At 49.3% G+C, this 14,898-nt stretch overlaps 1 protein-coding gene across 1 annotated transcript; it reads right to left on the reverse strand.

Annotated features, from left to right (window-relative positions):
• Positions 1–734: 734 nt before the first annotated feature.
• Positions 735–13,339, reverse strand: LOC149277439 (histone-lysine N-methyltransferase EHMT1-like). Its single transcript, XM_089502889.1, has 25 exons — positions 12,836–13,339; positions 12,392–12,554; positions 12,102–12,229; positions 11,810–11,992; positions 11,608–11,694; positions 11,240–11,360; positions 10,615–10,716; positions 9,562–9,707; positions 9,269–9,412; positions 8,920–9,146; positions 8,502–8,669; positions 8,311–8,393; positions 6,754–6,860; positions 5,806–5,928; positions 5,574–5,675; positions 5,285–5,389; positions 4,971–5,125; positions 4,523–4,678; positions 4,287–4,431; positions 4,103–4,180; positions 3,863–3,978; positions 3,503–3,589; positions 2,806–2,884; positions 1,227–1,402; positions 735–921 (listed from the first exon to the last, which is right to left on the reverse strand). The coding sequence occupies exons 1-25, from the start codon at positions 13,337–13,339 to the stop codon at positions 735–737; spliced, it is 3,672 nt and encodes a 1,223-aa protein (XP_089359015.1).
• Positions 13,340–14,898: the final 1,559 nt, after the last annotated feature.

Here is a 14,898-nt window from a genome sequence, read left to right on the forward strand (position 1 = left end):
ATACACGGTCACCTTCTCAGTTAGGGTCCGGGGACAAAGCAACAGGAAGCAGACGGAAATATTTAACTCGTTTTCTCAACAAAACCCCAAAAGACACGTTTCCCTATGAACCGAAACGGACAGCAAAGTCTTACAAGACTCCTTCCACCGCTTCCGGCCAACGGACAGACGCGAGTTCCTGCGGAATACCCGTAACCCCTTCCCTGCAACATAAGAGAGTTCGGTCTTTTGTTATTTAAGATTCCTTTACAGACGCGCCCGGTTTGAAAGTTCAATAACCGGTCTAATATCTCCCTCGCCCAGGGCCCTCGCAGAACGAGAGGACAAATAAGCACATTAGGTTTAATTTGCTTGAGTGAGAGTGTGTGTGTGTGCGAGTGACAGAGAAAGAAAGGGGATTAATACAATTGTTCCCCTCAGGGGGTGAAAAATACTTTCGCTCATTAACTCCTTTGCTGCTGAACCACCGGCCAGTCGGATATTTTTTTTTGGACTGGAGAAGGATTCGCGTCTCTTTAGGGGTCGGAGGGCAGGGTTAAAAATGATGGCGCCCAGGAAAGTGTCTGCTGTAGCCTCCACTGGGCTGCCCTTTCTCAAAATACAGTTTTAGTTTTGTTCCCTTCCTGTGACTAGAAGGGATCAAATGTCTTTAGAAGAAAAAAAAAAAGTCTATGCCTGGGGGTCTCGGCCCCCTCTGCTCTCTGTGAAACGCGTCGTCCTGCAGCCGGTGCTTTTCAGCAGACACTAGGGGACGCGGCGGAGCTAGTGTCAGGTAATCCGTTTTCTTGCAGGGTGGTCTCCTGCGGGGGAGTTGATTGGCACGGAGAGACATCTTTGACGGAGTGTTTGCACTTTGAAGAGCCACACTGGCAGCTGAAGAGCTTACGCTTAATGTCCCAGAATCGATCCCCGTAATCAAATCTATAGGAGGGGGGAAAAAAAAAAAAAGTTAAAACTTAGAAAGGGAGGGAGAGTGCGGGCTCTTAATGGATATATTGATTCACGGTCAAGAACAGAGAAATAATTGCTTACACAGCAAATCGTAACAATGTAACCCCAAACGACATTTACTTTCGCGCCCCATAGATCGGCAGACAGCACAAATCGTTCAAAGCCAATTAGGAAAGATTCTAGAGTTTAAAACATTCCGGAATAATGCCGGGGAAGGGCGTGGGGCCGGATTCTGGCTCCCGTCGCCCCCTTTCCTTGATGAAAGACGCTCTCACCCGATCTGCTCTCCGGCGGGAATGTGCCTGCTGCTGAAAAAGGCTATCCGGGGGAAGCGGAGGTCCTGGTGGGACATGAAGACTCGGACCGGGAGCAAGTTGGGCTCGCACAGATGATTGACGAATCTACTGATGTTGCCATAGAAACGGGCGTCTATGCAGTAAGCTTCTCCGTCCTATAGCAAAAAAAAAAAAAAAAATACATATAAAAACACACAATTTCAACTGAAATCCATGGAATCCTACATCGAAATATCACCACCGACATAAATCACGGAACGTTCCGGAAAAACGGCGTATCTCGTAGCATTCGAGTAATTCACAGGAGCCCCGAGAAGTATTTTCTTTCCGTATACGAGATTAATCACATTATCGCGGACGCAGAGACAGCTGGAAGTCACGTGGCTTTAAATCACTTTCCTGATCCTGGCAAGACAGTCCGCGGAGCCAAATGGATTAATAATATCTCAGCGCCCAATTACCCGCTAACGCCTTATTACTTCCGCTACGAGGGCCGCTCTAATTGCACGCCGCGGAAACTATTTTATCCTGGAAAATACTTTTCAAGATTTATTTTTTTAATGAACATTTATCATAATATTCTGAACGGGATCCCTAAAGAGCAGTTTAATACAATGAGGTCCGCAAGGCAAATTATTTAACGGCGTTAAATCAAAAATTATTAATTATTATCATCATAATAAATTATTCCTTGTCCTTTACACCAAAGTCTTATATTTTTTTCCTATTTTCCTTTAAGCTAAGGGCTTATATAATATTTTATTTATTATTATTATTAAATAAAATAAGTAAAATATATATTGATATAATAAATATTGTGGGCATGTGACACTTTGCATGGCTTGTGCCCCAAGCACTTGCCCTTTTCCATGTGAAGTCTGACACGTAGGAAAGGGAAATTGCCCGGATTTCGGCATTTGCTGTGGAATTCGTACAAACAAGGCAGCGACACCGCGCGAGACCCTCGCTGTACGCTGGGGATTAAGAGCAAACCTTCGGGGGGAGAGAAGGGCAGGGAAAGCCTTTCTCGTTGGTGGCGAAGAGATGGACGAGCCGGCTTTAATTACCACGGCGTCCGGCCCCAAGCTGAAAGATGCATTAGAAAAGGAGCCGGCCGTGCCTCCCGGACACGCTCGTAATGATGTTTAATGGATGGCCGGATTGTTCGGCGCGGTAAGCAGTCGGCGGGGAGTGGGGTCGAGGAGAGAGTCTCTGCTGGCAGTCGGCGCAGCGCAATGAGAGCGTATCAGCCCTCTCGCTAATTACATATACATTAATGTACGTGACAGCCTCTATAACCGCTAGAGACATGTGGGGTCTGACGTCATTGGACTACAACTCCCATAATCACCTTGTGGCCACCTGCCGTCTCTTCTGGGTTTTTAGTTATTGACCAAGGGAGGGCACCGATTTATTCAATGATTGAAATTATGAAGATTAACATCCATAACGGGCCACATTTTCTAAATATTTTATTTTAGACATTGCAAGTTCAATGAGGTCGTCTTAAATCGGCCCGCGGGTCACGACGGAGGTCTCGGTGACAATCGTAAGTTACCTTGTTGTCCAGATCGAAAAGGTACGAGTCGTCTTCGCGAACGTCGGCCTCTGAATCCGAAATCAGCTCTCCGACGTACCTGTCCGAGGCGAGAGGAGAGGTCACGAAACCCGGTGATAACCCTTAACCCTTTACTCACTCCATAGTCCTCAGTCTGGTCTGCGATGGTTAAAACAGCTGAGCCGCCAAATTCAGGGGACGAGGACAGAAACGTTAACCCCGGTGAGTCAGAGACCGATGTGCCGCACCAGAACTCCAGTAAGTTAATCAAAAGCACATCCGCTAAGCGAGGCGGCATCTGCTTTGCCGGAAACCACTGCGTATCCCAATTCCCGGTTTCGTAGTTAACGCAACGTGCCAAGTTTCCACTTAATTTGCTTTATTGATCCAAAATCGTGGTTTGATAAAATTAGCCTCTGATCCGACCTCTCGTTTGAAAAGCCCGGCTTACGCGCAACGTAACAAAAGCAAGCGCCTGCCGCCTGCGCAGAAATCAAGAGGGGAAGACATTTCCCGCGACGCCAGAAAGTTTACCACCAAGTACAAAGGGGTATCTACTGCTCAATGCTTAAACAGGGCAGAAAATCTAGACAGACAGTAATTAATGTACACCCGTCCTCCACCCGGTGTCAGAAAGGAGAGCTTGGAGAACGGTAAAGAGAGAGAAAGGAGAAGCGCCGGGGCTCGTATCACTTACTCGCATACAAAGGTCCCCGCGGGAATGTCTTGCAGCGCACGCACGCCCCAGCCCATCGTCTTGGTGCGGTAAAGTTGTAATCGAACCCTGGAGGATAAAAACACTCTGTTTATTAAAATGTCATCAAATTTGGGATTAAATCCACACATTTTACACTGAACCAGGAACCCGGGGGTGTAGAAAACTGGCCCAAAAGCTAAAACCTTATGTCCTCAATCACGCCCGGGGCCGGCATAAGGTGGGATGTCACAGTGATAGGAATGAAAAACGTAACCCAAAGCATTTAGGTTGTCAGACAATCCATAGAGCCCGAAGCTAGGACACTTTGACAGAGAGGACCCGCGGACCGAGGCGACTCACTTCAATCCGTTCTGCACCACGCGGTTGCGACAGGTCCGCCAACAGGAGCACGCGTGGTTACATTCAAAGATAAGAGGGGGGTCCACCATGTTGAATTCCGGTAACAAGCGTCCGTCCTGCGGAGGAGAGCGACACGGCTGGTTTTCTTACCGTAGAAGACATTACAATACCTCCGACACACGTAATAAAACCTCAAAGCCAAAATAACCCCCCCCGGGAGGGGGCACCTTGCATGCTTACCTTATCGTACCAGCATCTCATGCTCAGCTGGCTGCACATGCAGTTACTGGATGAACAGTCATCGACGCACACGCAGTACTGGAAGAGAAAAAACACGCGTGACGGGAGCTCAGTGACCCGTATAGACCGTCTGAGAGACGGAGGAGACCGGCGCGATCTCGCGGCACGCGGCGCCCTGCCGTACCTGAAGATGAGTGATGTTCCGGTCTACATTCAGAGGCGAGGTCACGCAGTTCTGCGACACGTACTTGTAGTTGGTGGGGCACGGCTCTGAATCTTCGCCGTTTACGCACGGAATGGACATGTTCTCGTAACCTCGAGATATATCCCTGTCCAAGAAAAAAAGGTGAATAACGTTGTTCTGCGCAGGACTGCCCCTCACCGAGACTGCGCCCGCGGCATTTCGCCGACTCCACCGACCTGTTCACCACCTTCTCCTTGGGCGCTGGTTTCTCGGTCAGCCCGTGGCTCTTTTTCAGAGCCGCCCACACAGGAGAGTTGGGGCTCGCGCACTCCAGCGGGGTCTCTCCTTCCTTGTTTTTCAAGCTTACGTCGGAGCCATGCGATAGGAAGAGCCTGGAACGAGACACGGCGGCCCATGGTTACTGTATTGGTAATCACAGTCTAACGCCGGCACGCAACAACGTAACAAGCGAACAGATACAACGCTAAACACAGTATGGACCATACCAAGAAAAAAACAGGGGAACCCCGATTTAGTGTATCTACGACTCCAGGGATGTTATAAGGTAAAAAAATAAAAGTAATTTAGTAAATAACAGTACTACTCCCCATTATGCGCACCCATAGGTTACTGGCCTCTGCGCCTATCACAATATCAGGAACGCCGCGGGATTACTTTACTCACATCACACACTCGTAGCGGTTTTCCCGCGCGGCGATATGGAGGGGAGAGTCGCCATGAATGTTTACGGCTCGCAGGTCACATTTGGAAGCCAGAAGGACCTCCGCGATTTCAACAGAACCAGCGAAAGCTGCCCAGTGCAGGCAAATGTTCTCCTCCTAAGAGACGGTAAGTGAAGGACGGCAGAGCGTTTTTAGCGATTGAGCACAAAGAACGTAAAGATGACCCCTTAACTACCCCGGGGCGCAGTACAGCAGAGGGAAACCTGATGCCATTACGACCCGAAGCCCCCCAAGCACACGTCCCACAACACTCACGTTATCTCGGATGTTGAGGTCGGCCTCGCTGGAATGTAACAGTTTGACCAGATCCACGTGCTTGTACTCCGTGGCCCAGATCATTGGCGTCCATCCTCCATCATCCTAAAGGGAAATTAGAAGGGGGTAAAAGAAGGAACTCATTAAACCCTGAAGGAAAACGGCTTCCGGTGACATTTATCCAAGACGGACATTCCCTTTGTCAACAAGAGATGAATCACTTTCTACGTTCTTCCAATAGCCTCGGTCACTCACTAGCGGTAAAATGTACCTGGTCACGACTCTTTACCTGACAGTTGACGTCTATTTTGTCACTGGAGAGGAGGTACTTGACCAGCTCGTAGTGACCCTTCTTGGCAGCCAAATGCAGGCAAGTAGATCCCTCCGAATCCTAAAAACAGAAACAGGTCGGTCAGCGAGAAGCAGCAGGACGGAGGAAAACCTGGGAAGCTTCAGCAAAAAGACTGAATTAACTCAGAATATATATAAAACGAGCCAATAACACCACGGGGGGTCTTCACCTTGGGGTCCAGCAATGCTCCTGCCCTGACCAGATACTTCACAGTCTCCAGGTGGTTGTTTTCGGCCGCGTCCATTAACGGAGTCCTTTGATCCTCTGAGGAGTTGTCCAAGTTGGCACCAGCCTGAAAGGGCAAGAAGGGACACCCTTGGGTTATCGGGGCAGGTAAGATTCAGAGCTCTGGGGAACTGGGGTCCCGGTAGCTGGCCAGAGGGCCAAAGCAGGGATGTCTTCATATCCAGAGCTTTGTCTGTGTTCCCCGTGCTATACGTAAAGCAGAGACTGGCTCCCCGGGCCCCGTTACACCAGGGCCTAGGAGTTTCTCAGCCTCTTACATCCACAAAAAAATGCCCCCCCCCCCCCCCGTCACCACGTGGGGGCACTGCTGCTGCTGTCTGCCCAGGAGTCTGGGCAGACAGCACAGCCACTCAGAGCCCACCCCCGAGCCTGAGACCCCTCCCACGGAGTGATCCTGTAGGCTGAAAATGCGATTGCAGGAAAACCTGCAATAGCGTTTTCAGCTGCCACAGGCAGCTTCAGGGAAGGGGGTTGTGTGTTGATTGGGTCCCCACACAAGTGTGCGGACCTGACCCAACACCCCCCTGCTGCCTGATCGCTCCATGCAGCGTTAACCCCTTCAATGCCACAATTGTGTATAACACATTCGTGGCATTGCAGGGGTTAACATTTAAACTTTGTTAAAAAATAATAAAAAAAACCCAAAAAACAACAGCACTGTTCTGAAAGTCCAGGGTGCTTCCAGGTCAAACGCTGTGAGTTTAGTAAGTGGGCTGATGATGATCCGATCCCTCCTAACCAACTGTTAGTTTAAAAAAAAATCCTGGCTCCTAACTTTTTTAGCTGGCGCCGAGATTCACAACAAATCTGTCATGCCCTGCGTTACACAATTAAGTAAACCCGGGCCACGTGTAACTGTCCGGCTACACACCTGAACCAGCATGTGGCAGATACTGGTGTGTCCCATCTCCGCGGCCGCGTGAAGGGGCGTTCGCTTACTGTGCTGCTCCATTTTGAAGTTGGGGTCGATGCCGTCCACTGGAAAGAAAAAAAAGACACCATTAAAACCATCAGCTTTTCTCACCACGCCTTTGCCTGTTCAGTCAATTCGATGAGGTTTTAGGATGACGTCCATCACGTCGAACAATCACAAGACGACAAGCCTGAAACGTTGTATTCACAGCAAACAACTCTACGGAATCTCGCGTTTCTTTGTAACGGCGCCGCAAAAACAACAACCGAGGAATCTGTATCAGAAATCAGGCTCGGCGAGATCAGCCGTCTCAACTTCTTCTCAAGATCTTCCTTACGGAGTTTTCGGTAGCCTCGGGAGGATGGAGGTGGATTTGTTAGTATTCTAGTGTTTTTTTGGAAGCCTGATAGGTGCCCAAGTAAGGGCCACAATGGGAACAAGGCCCCCTCATCCTCATTTTTGAAGGCCACGCTCCCTGGAGGGATATAAGACCCCTTTCTATCCTCCCTGAAGGCTTACATGAGGGTCTGATGTCTTCTAGGGAAGGGGAACTCTGAGTGGTACGGCACCCCCCCAAAAAAAATAAAAAAATTGACTTAAATAAAATATTTTTAATAATAAAATAAAATTATGGTGCAAAAAATTAAACAAGTGAGGGTAAAAACCCCAAAATGTGTGCTATTCAGGCCCCAGCCCTTTTGTTTAATTAATTGAATCTACTTTAATTCTCTGACCCCCCCCCCCGGTTTATATTATATTTGTCTGCAGGCAGAGATATACGTTAGACGCTCATCGACGGCGCGTTTCACATTCCGTTTCATTAGCTCCGCAGCTGCTGTGACCTTATTAGCGGATACGCGGTTTGTCTGCATCAGCATTTTGCGAGTAGTAACATCGCCGCATTTACATAAAATGTCAGGACTTCTGGGAATTTAACTCCCGCAGCCCAAAAAATACGCCGGGGAAAAAAATGAAATTAACCGTCTCTTTATACGTCGTAACGGAAAAGAGAGAGATTTGGCTGCATTTTCACCCCGGATACGCCACGAAGCGGACGGGGGGGGGCGATGACTCCGAGGACACGGGGAGAAGCGGCTCTCCACCTCGCACCGTTTAGTCTGCAGGGAAGTCCCCTCGGGGCTGAAACCCGCCCGCCGCGGCTTTTCCTCTAACGCAGCAAAATCTCAGAAACTTTTGATGTTTTGGGGATTTTTTTTTTTTTTTCTGCGGATGGTAGTTATTTTATTGACTTAAATACCAAGAAAAAAAAGAAATGCTAGCCGACGGCTCTCTGTTACGCCTTCCCGGTGAAACAATGTAACAGCCACACGGCGTGAGAACCCGCTTGTCACTTTACACTTTATCTTTAATTTATGACATTATTGGGCACATTTGGGGCTGCTTTACTCAATTAGTTTAATTACAAAAAAAAAAAATCAGGATGCCTGTAAGGGACAAATCAGTTCAGGTTGCATCGATACATTCCATCTCTCTAGAGAGTCAATGAGCGCTTACCCAACATCATGAGGACCTTCTGAAGTTCTCCTTGGCGAGCAGAAAAATACAGCTGCTTTGGGTGGAAACGCAGCTTCTTGGGCCTGCGGAGAGAAAAGGAGCGAAAGGTTTAGTGGATAAACGCCTTCTCCACCCAACGCTTAGGGATTACGTTGCCCTCTTCAGCTCAGCGCTCATAGGACGGCTCTCACTTTTCGGAGTCCAGGGCAAGCAGGGCGCTTTCCAAGGTCTCTTTGACTTGTCCCTGGTAGAAGAACCTCCCGGAGCCGGCGGCCTCGGAGGGCTCGGAGGTTTCGCAAGTCGGCGGAGCTGGAACATCGGCTTTATGTTCGTGCGTGGATTTCCGGATCGTGAAATCACTATGGAAACAGGAGTTTAACAAAACATCAGGGACAACCGCGCTCATCCCTTCCACTGTGTGAAAGACAATTCTGCCCGCTCTAGAAACTTTGGGGGGAAATTCTGCAGAATTCAGCAATTACCAACGGGTTCTATCGCACGCACGCAAAGTACTAGCATATTTGGTGGGGAGCAACAATACCCCACCGTCTAGTCTGTTGGCATTTTCTGAACAGACCCTCGGCTCTTCTTTTTGGGTCACTTCTTTACCTTTCTGTCGTAGTGTCTGCCTGGCCCTCCGCCGGGCTGTCTTTCTGTCCGTACATGGTTGCGCCCACCGTGGATGTGGTATCGGCCTTAGCGATGGTCACTTCTTTGGCCTTGGAGGACTCTTCCCCGCAGTGGGGGCAGTAGCTGGTGTTGTTCACTCGCGTGGCGCACTCTTTGTGGAATCGGTGGGAAATGCTGGTTTCTGGTTGGCACTCCACGAAAGTCCCCTACACGAGGAGAACAACCGGCATCCGCTATTAAATCAAATACCGAAACAACTGCAAACTGGCTAAAGACACAAGTTCCGGACGGGCAGAAGGGCTTCGTGCCCCCGGGGGTCAGGACTCACCGCCGTGCAGAAGTAGCCGCAGCCTGGACAGCACTGGTGTTTCACCATCCGGCCCCGGTGGTCCTCGCACAGCACCAGGTGCCGCACCTTGTTGGACGGCCTCATCAGCTCGTACTTTGTCACTCCGCTCGCACACCGGCTCAGCTGTGAAACCAGGGACGTGAGGTTATAAGGGAGAAGAAGCCGACGCATTTCACTCGGGTTTGCCAAACAATTACGTTTGGTTTAACCATCTAAGTACCAAAAAAAACAAGGCGCCTCTGGCCTTTGGATGGTCCCCGCGGACCCCGTACCTCTTTGCCCGTGCTCTCGATGGCCATGCACTGATCCCCGGACTTCACCGTCACCTCGTCTTCCTTGGGGGTTTCCATCCGGCAGCTGCAGAGGGGAATCCCTTGAAGACCGTCCGTTTCCATGGCTTCGGCTCCATTAAACAAGTCTTTAAAAGGAAAACGTAACCGGGATTATTCACCATAACGCCACCCAAGACACCCGTCAAGACAAACAGTCCTGTGTTGAATGTTATGCTGGCGAGAGGTTCCTCCATTCGCCCCTAAGCCCCGATCGACCTAATGGTAATGAAACTATAGCTAGATATCTTTATCCATACCTGGGCTACGAACCCGTCTTGCACGAGCATAGACACAATTTTTTACGTCACCGAGGAGGGTCCTGCCATCCGTGTATTTTTTTGGGATGACATATACACTTTAAGTGAATTCAGTCCCCGCGGGCGAGGACGTGGAGCGTGACAAAGACAATTCCGGAGAGAGCGGCGCATTCAACGCGCCCCCCGACACGAAGAGCGGCCGCTTCGTGACAGAGGAAGAGTGGATTGGATGGCAATTAATGAGATTGATCGTTAATGCGGGGAGCGGCCACCAGGGGGCAGTATAAGTGATTGCTGCGAGGTTCTGGGAGAAGCAATACCCGGAGTAATGAGATACGAAGACAGCCTCGGAGACGGGGGCCGGATAACTTAAGGATTTTCTGTCCGCGTCCGCCCAGTCTTACCTACAGGCAGGTGAACCCCATTAAGAGCTTGGAGGTCGGCGGCTTGCTGGCTTAGAGTGATGAGAGGAGCTGGAGTGCCCAGCATAGTGAACAGAAGTTCCTACTGCTTAACCAACCTCCCCCCACGTGCAGGTACTCAAACCATCGGACTCTTTTGTAAAAATACACGGAACGCATTCATTTCCCAATTAAAACGTTTCCATAAAAGTTTTGGCCGCTGTATTCACACGATAATGCCCTTTTTCTCCCCGAATGTATACGCTCGATACGCCGCACTTGATTTTACTTATCGGGCGGACAGACGGAGGAATCGCCGTTTAGTGGACGCTCACCTTTGGACTGAGGAGACAGCATCTCTTTGACTCTGAGGTCCAGGCTGTCCAGGGACACCTCCGTGTACTCCATGCTGTTTTCCTGGCTCTCGCTCCCCGCAACTACACAGGAGAAAAAACCCGGATAAGCTTTATACAAGACGCCAATCCCGACGCATTCTGCCCTTCCCGCGGGTTCCATACTTCTGGCTTCTTCTGGTGGCCCTTGGGGTAGAACGGGCTTAATACAAATAAGTTGAACGGGGAAGTTTCGGTAACTCGGAGACCCCGCAATGTCTATTCTTGTATATTTTTTTTAATTTCTGGATATATTTTTCCCACCGATTATGGAGGTTTTTATTGCCCAGCTAAGGTCGGAGCCCTGCTCTGGGTGTCTATTGGACTCCGTGGCGCGTATTCATTCTGCGCTGCCGCCGGCAGATCATTCTGTATCTGCCGTCACCCTGGAGGGGCATTCCCAAAACTGCAGGAAACTTAAATTGCTCTCCATCTCTGTGTGTTGTAACGGAACGAACCTGCGCAGTTCGCTCTCGGATACTAACTTCTGGTTCTCCGAGGGCCAATCAGCGCAAACGTCGGAGAGACAAACAAGGGCTCTGTTAAACGTATAAAAAGTAGTTGTTACCGTGAAGGTCGTCTGGCTTTGTCTTGGTCTTCTTTTTATATTTTCTGGAGGGTTTCATACACGGGCTCCCCGCCTGGCCCCTCTTTTTCTGCTGCTTCTTCCTTAAGCTGGATTCGGAGCTCTAAAAAAAGGAGAAATGTTAATTTTTCTTTATAAAAAGGGTGAGATAGGCCAAGAAGGTTCAACACCCAAGAACACCGGCAAAGGACTTGAAGACACGAACGTCGAGGTGCTATATATGACTTAAATCATACTTATAACACGTCAACATCGTTCCACTTCTCTGTGTGAACCCAACAATCATGTTACATGCCTCGCTCAGCAGGACCTGTAGCAGACCTTAAATAAAAAACAGATAATGCACCCACCAGGTCAGACTCATCTCCATCATCTTCCTCCTCCAAGGACTCCATCGATTCGGCTTCTTCATCGCCTTCGGATTCCAGGTCATCCCCCTGAGAGTTAAGAAGCCGCAGCATGTATGCCATACTAGCCAAGTATACAATCGGGGGGCCACACAAATAGTGCGGCCCCCCTAGGTTTCCCTAAAGCGCTGTAAGACGGCTATACCTTCTTCACGCTGTCTGCTTCCGACGCGGTTTGCTGAGAAGCGCTCTGCTCCTCTTGGTTTTCGGATGCAGGTGCCTCCCCGCTGTGATAATCTTCCTCTTCTGGATCCTCAGAGTATTCCTCTTCGGAATCCATATCCGCGTTTTCCCCATTGACGTGAGGGACATCGGACTCCTTCTCGCTCTGTAGGGGGGGCATGGAGGACATTATTGGGTGTTTTTTTTTGTATATTTAAGCACTACTTTAAAAAAACACTACTTTGACTCTCCCAAACCAAAACATGACCGGTCACCTTTGGACCAGGAGAGATGTTCTTGAACATTTCCAGTACGGTTCTCTGCTTCAACACTTTGGTCTTTTTTTTGGGTACGAGGCTGTACATTCCCATCCGTCGTTTCTTCTTTCGAGACGCCACGGCAGCTGAAACGGGGAGCCAGGAGAATCGCAAAATGTTTAATGAGACGAACCTGAAATACTCATCAATGACGTGATTGGGGGGGGGGGATAGCCGTCGCTAATCGTGTCTAAAAACCCGTTCTTTATCGTTAACAGAGCAAGGTTTTTTTTAATCCGTTTTCTTACCCGACTGAGATTTTGCAGCGGTCGCTGAGCTCTGAGGTAGCACCTGTTGTAGTGTGGTCGAGTGGGCCAGCGGCTGCGGCTTCACACCCTCCAAACCGTTTTTGGGCGAACTCTCCTCGGATTCTTTCTGATCTGCGGGTTCTTTGGGGTCCTTGTGCATGGGCTTTAACAGAACGCGAGAAAAAAATAATAAATCGGCAATTAGAGTAACCCTTCAAAGAACACGAGAAGGTCTACTAGAACGCTTTCAGGAATAAATCGGAATCGAGAACAAAGCGGATTCTTTGATGTTGCAACCAGGATTATTTTTTAGGTTCGTTTTGCTGGTTTCTGATTTGTTTTATGCTTTAACGTGGGAATACCTCGATAAAGAAAGCATCGGGGAAATTATCTTTAGGGGGGATACAACTTGGAAAGCTTTGTAAATCCCGCCACCCATATTACCGAATTGCTGCCGGTCTTCGGCATGGTTTTCCGCGCTCTGTGAACTTTCGAGTCGGATTGAGAGGCATCGAGCTGCTTGACCGTCTCGTCCTTGGCAGGGTCTCCGGTTTGAGGTGGTGCGGGGGATGGTACGGGGGTCACGTACACGCTGGGTGCCGTCTTCACTCTATTGGCGGATCCAGGGAGGGTTTTGGCGGCGTGGCCGCTAAGGGGAGAGGAACTGGAAGTCCTTAAAGGCTGCTCGACGGCAGCGGTTTTGCTTAAAATGTAGCCGTTGCTCCCGACTACAGAGGCTTGTATGGGATTGTTGGATTTCAGGGGGTCTCGTTCGCAGACGCCATTCTCTGCCACCCAGCAGCTTTTAAAAGTAGAGTCCTGGTGAGGCAGTTTCGGGCTGTCTTGCCCCCCGAGCGGGTTTAAAGCGTGGCGGTCCTGAGTTTCGCCATGTTCGCACGAACCGTTGGTATCACTCGCCTTGTCTGGAAGATTTTCATCCCCAGCCATGGCATCGGTTACTGAAGAACAAGAAAAGGAAAATCAGCCCAACCCAATACAACACGAGAAGAAGATATCAGATACTGAAGCCTATAATAACAATGTAACTAAACGGCGCGCTTATGAGATTATTTTCTCACCTTCCTCTTTGCTGCTGGAAATATCTTTCAACAAATCCGTCTTGAGAAACACATCCACCTTACCGGCTCCTACTCTCTGTAAACCAGAAAGAACAATAACGTTTTAGGATACAATGAAACAATTAAATCCTTATCTCACATACACATGGCAGAACCCCAAGGAGCCAACGAGAGAGACACGAGGGCCAAATTCCACCCCTCGTCGCCAGTTTGAAATGCCACGAGCTAAAAATATACAGCCGGCGTCCAACGTAGGACCCTAAGAATGCACCTCACCCTTGGCAGGTAGGTTGGGATCTTAATTCTACATTTTAACCTCACGATGGACCCCAGAAAATAGCCGCTTTTAGATCATTCATGGAATTTGTCGCCCTGTTAGCAGCAGAGCCTCAGAAACAGTGTTTGAGCCGCATTTACTTAAAAGAGGCCACCGGCAAAGACATTTTAATAAATTTTTTAAAGCATTCATTGAACTCGTTACATGCCGGATGCCGTGAACATCAGACCATGCGGCGCTAGCCAGGCCGCCAAAGATCGTAGACACCGACCGAGTTCGGCCGACGGATGGTCCTCGACGGAGCCCAGAAGCTTAAAGGCTTATATTTGCACGCAGTTTTCTCCGATGGTTGCCCGAGGGCAGCCTTTGCCGGCATAAACCCCGTTCCCGGCTTCTTCAAGGAGTCAAAGAATTAGATTGATGAAGTTGATCAGACTGCAACAGATCCAGCCACGTCGATATAAGCGATGGACCCCGCTCAACATGAACGGGAAGCTCTCCGGAGAGAAAGGAGCTGCAAACACGCAGGGTATCCCGCATCGGGGTCTGTCCGTCATGGGCAGATATGAGTCTGTCTGAGATCCAAAAAAGAAAAAGTCTGGCGCCAGGGAGCTGAAGATAATTCCGATACAAAGTGGCTTACGTCTTCCTTTTAGTCCGCGTGGCAACATGACGTTCCAACGTACTTATTTTACTCTTCTTTTCCTTGCCGCCTTTAGAAACGCAATTAATGGCTAAAAGTAAATCAAATAAAAAACGGCACCGTACCTGCTGATTTATGTTCAAGTCTAGAAGCAGTCATGTGACCCGTCTGACCCAAATCCCAGAGACGAAATATATTTTCCATTGACGCCTAGCGAAGTCAAGAACGTTTGACGGTGCATTTAAAAATAAAAGAAAAAAACAGCCTCTTCTTTAAATAAGACGAAGAGTCGAGGCAATCTTACCCAAGAGACGTGCCAACTGTCCACATCTCTGCAAGGGAAGACGGACCTTCACCTAAAGAGACAGCTCTCCCCCCCAAGCTGTGACCACGGCAGGTCCAAAGATCCTTTCACCTTATCGGTGATCTCAGACACAAACACCTGAATTTCTTAGACCGACGCGGCCAGGTCCGGCTCGACCGGCCTACGAGGCTCCGTTTAAAGCCC

Source organism: Sceloporus occidentalis, unplaced genomic scaffold (assembly GCF_023333645.1).
Source record: "Sceloporus occidentalis isolate IW3139 unplaced genomic scaffold, rSceOcc1.0.p SCAF_214, whole genome shotgun sequence".
NCBI classification, from domain to species: domain Eukaryota; kingdom Metazoa; phylum Chordata; class Lepidosauria; order Squamata; family Phrynosomatidae; genus Sceloporus; species Sceloporus occidentalis.

What these genes read in the sequence shown, in the direction of transcription:
- LOC149277439 (XM_089502889.1), bottom strand. Translation starts at nt 13,339, where the DNA reads ATGGCTGGGGATGAAAATCTTCCAGACAAGGCGAGTGATACCAACGGT. An exon ending in GCTGTCTCCTCAGTCCAAAG is followed by an intron (nt 9,708 to 10,614) that starts GTGAGCGTCCAC and finishes TTCCTTTTAAAG; the next exon opens with ACTTGTTTAATGGAGCCGAA. An exon ending in GAGCATTGCTGGACCCCAAG is followed by an intron (nt 5,676 to 5,805) that starts GTGAAGACCCCC and finishes TTCTGTTTTTAG; the next exon opens with GATTCGGAGGGATCTACTTG.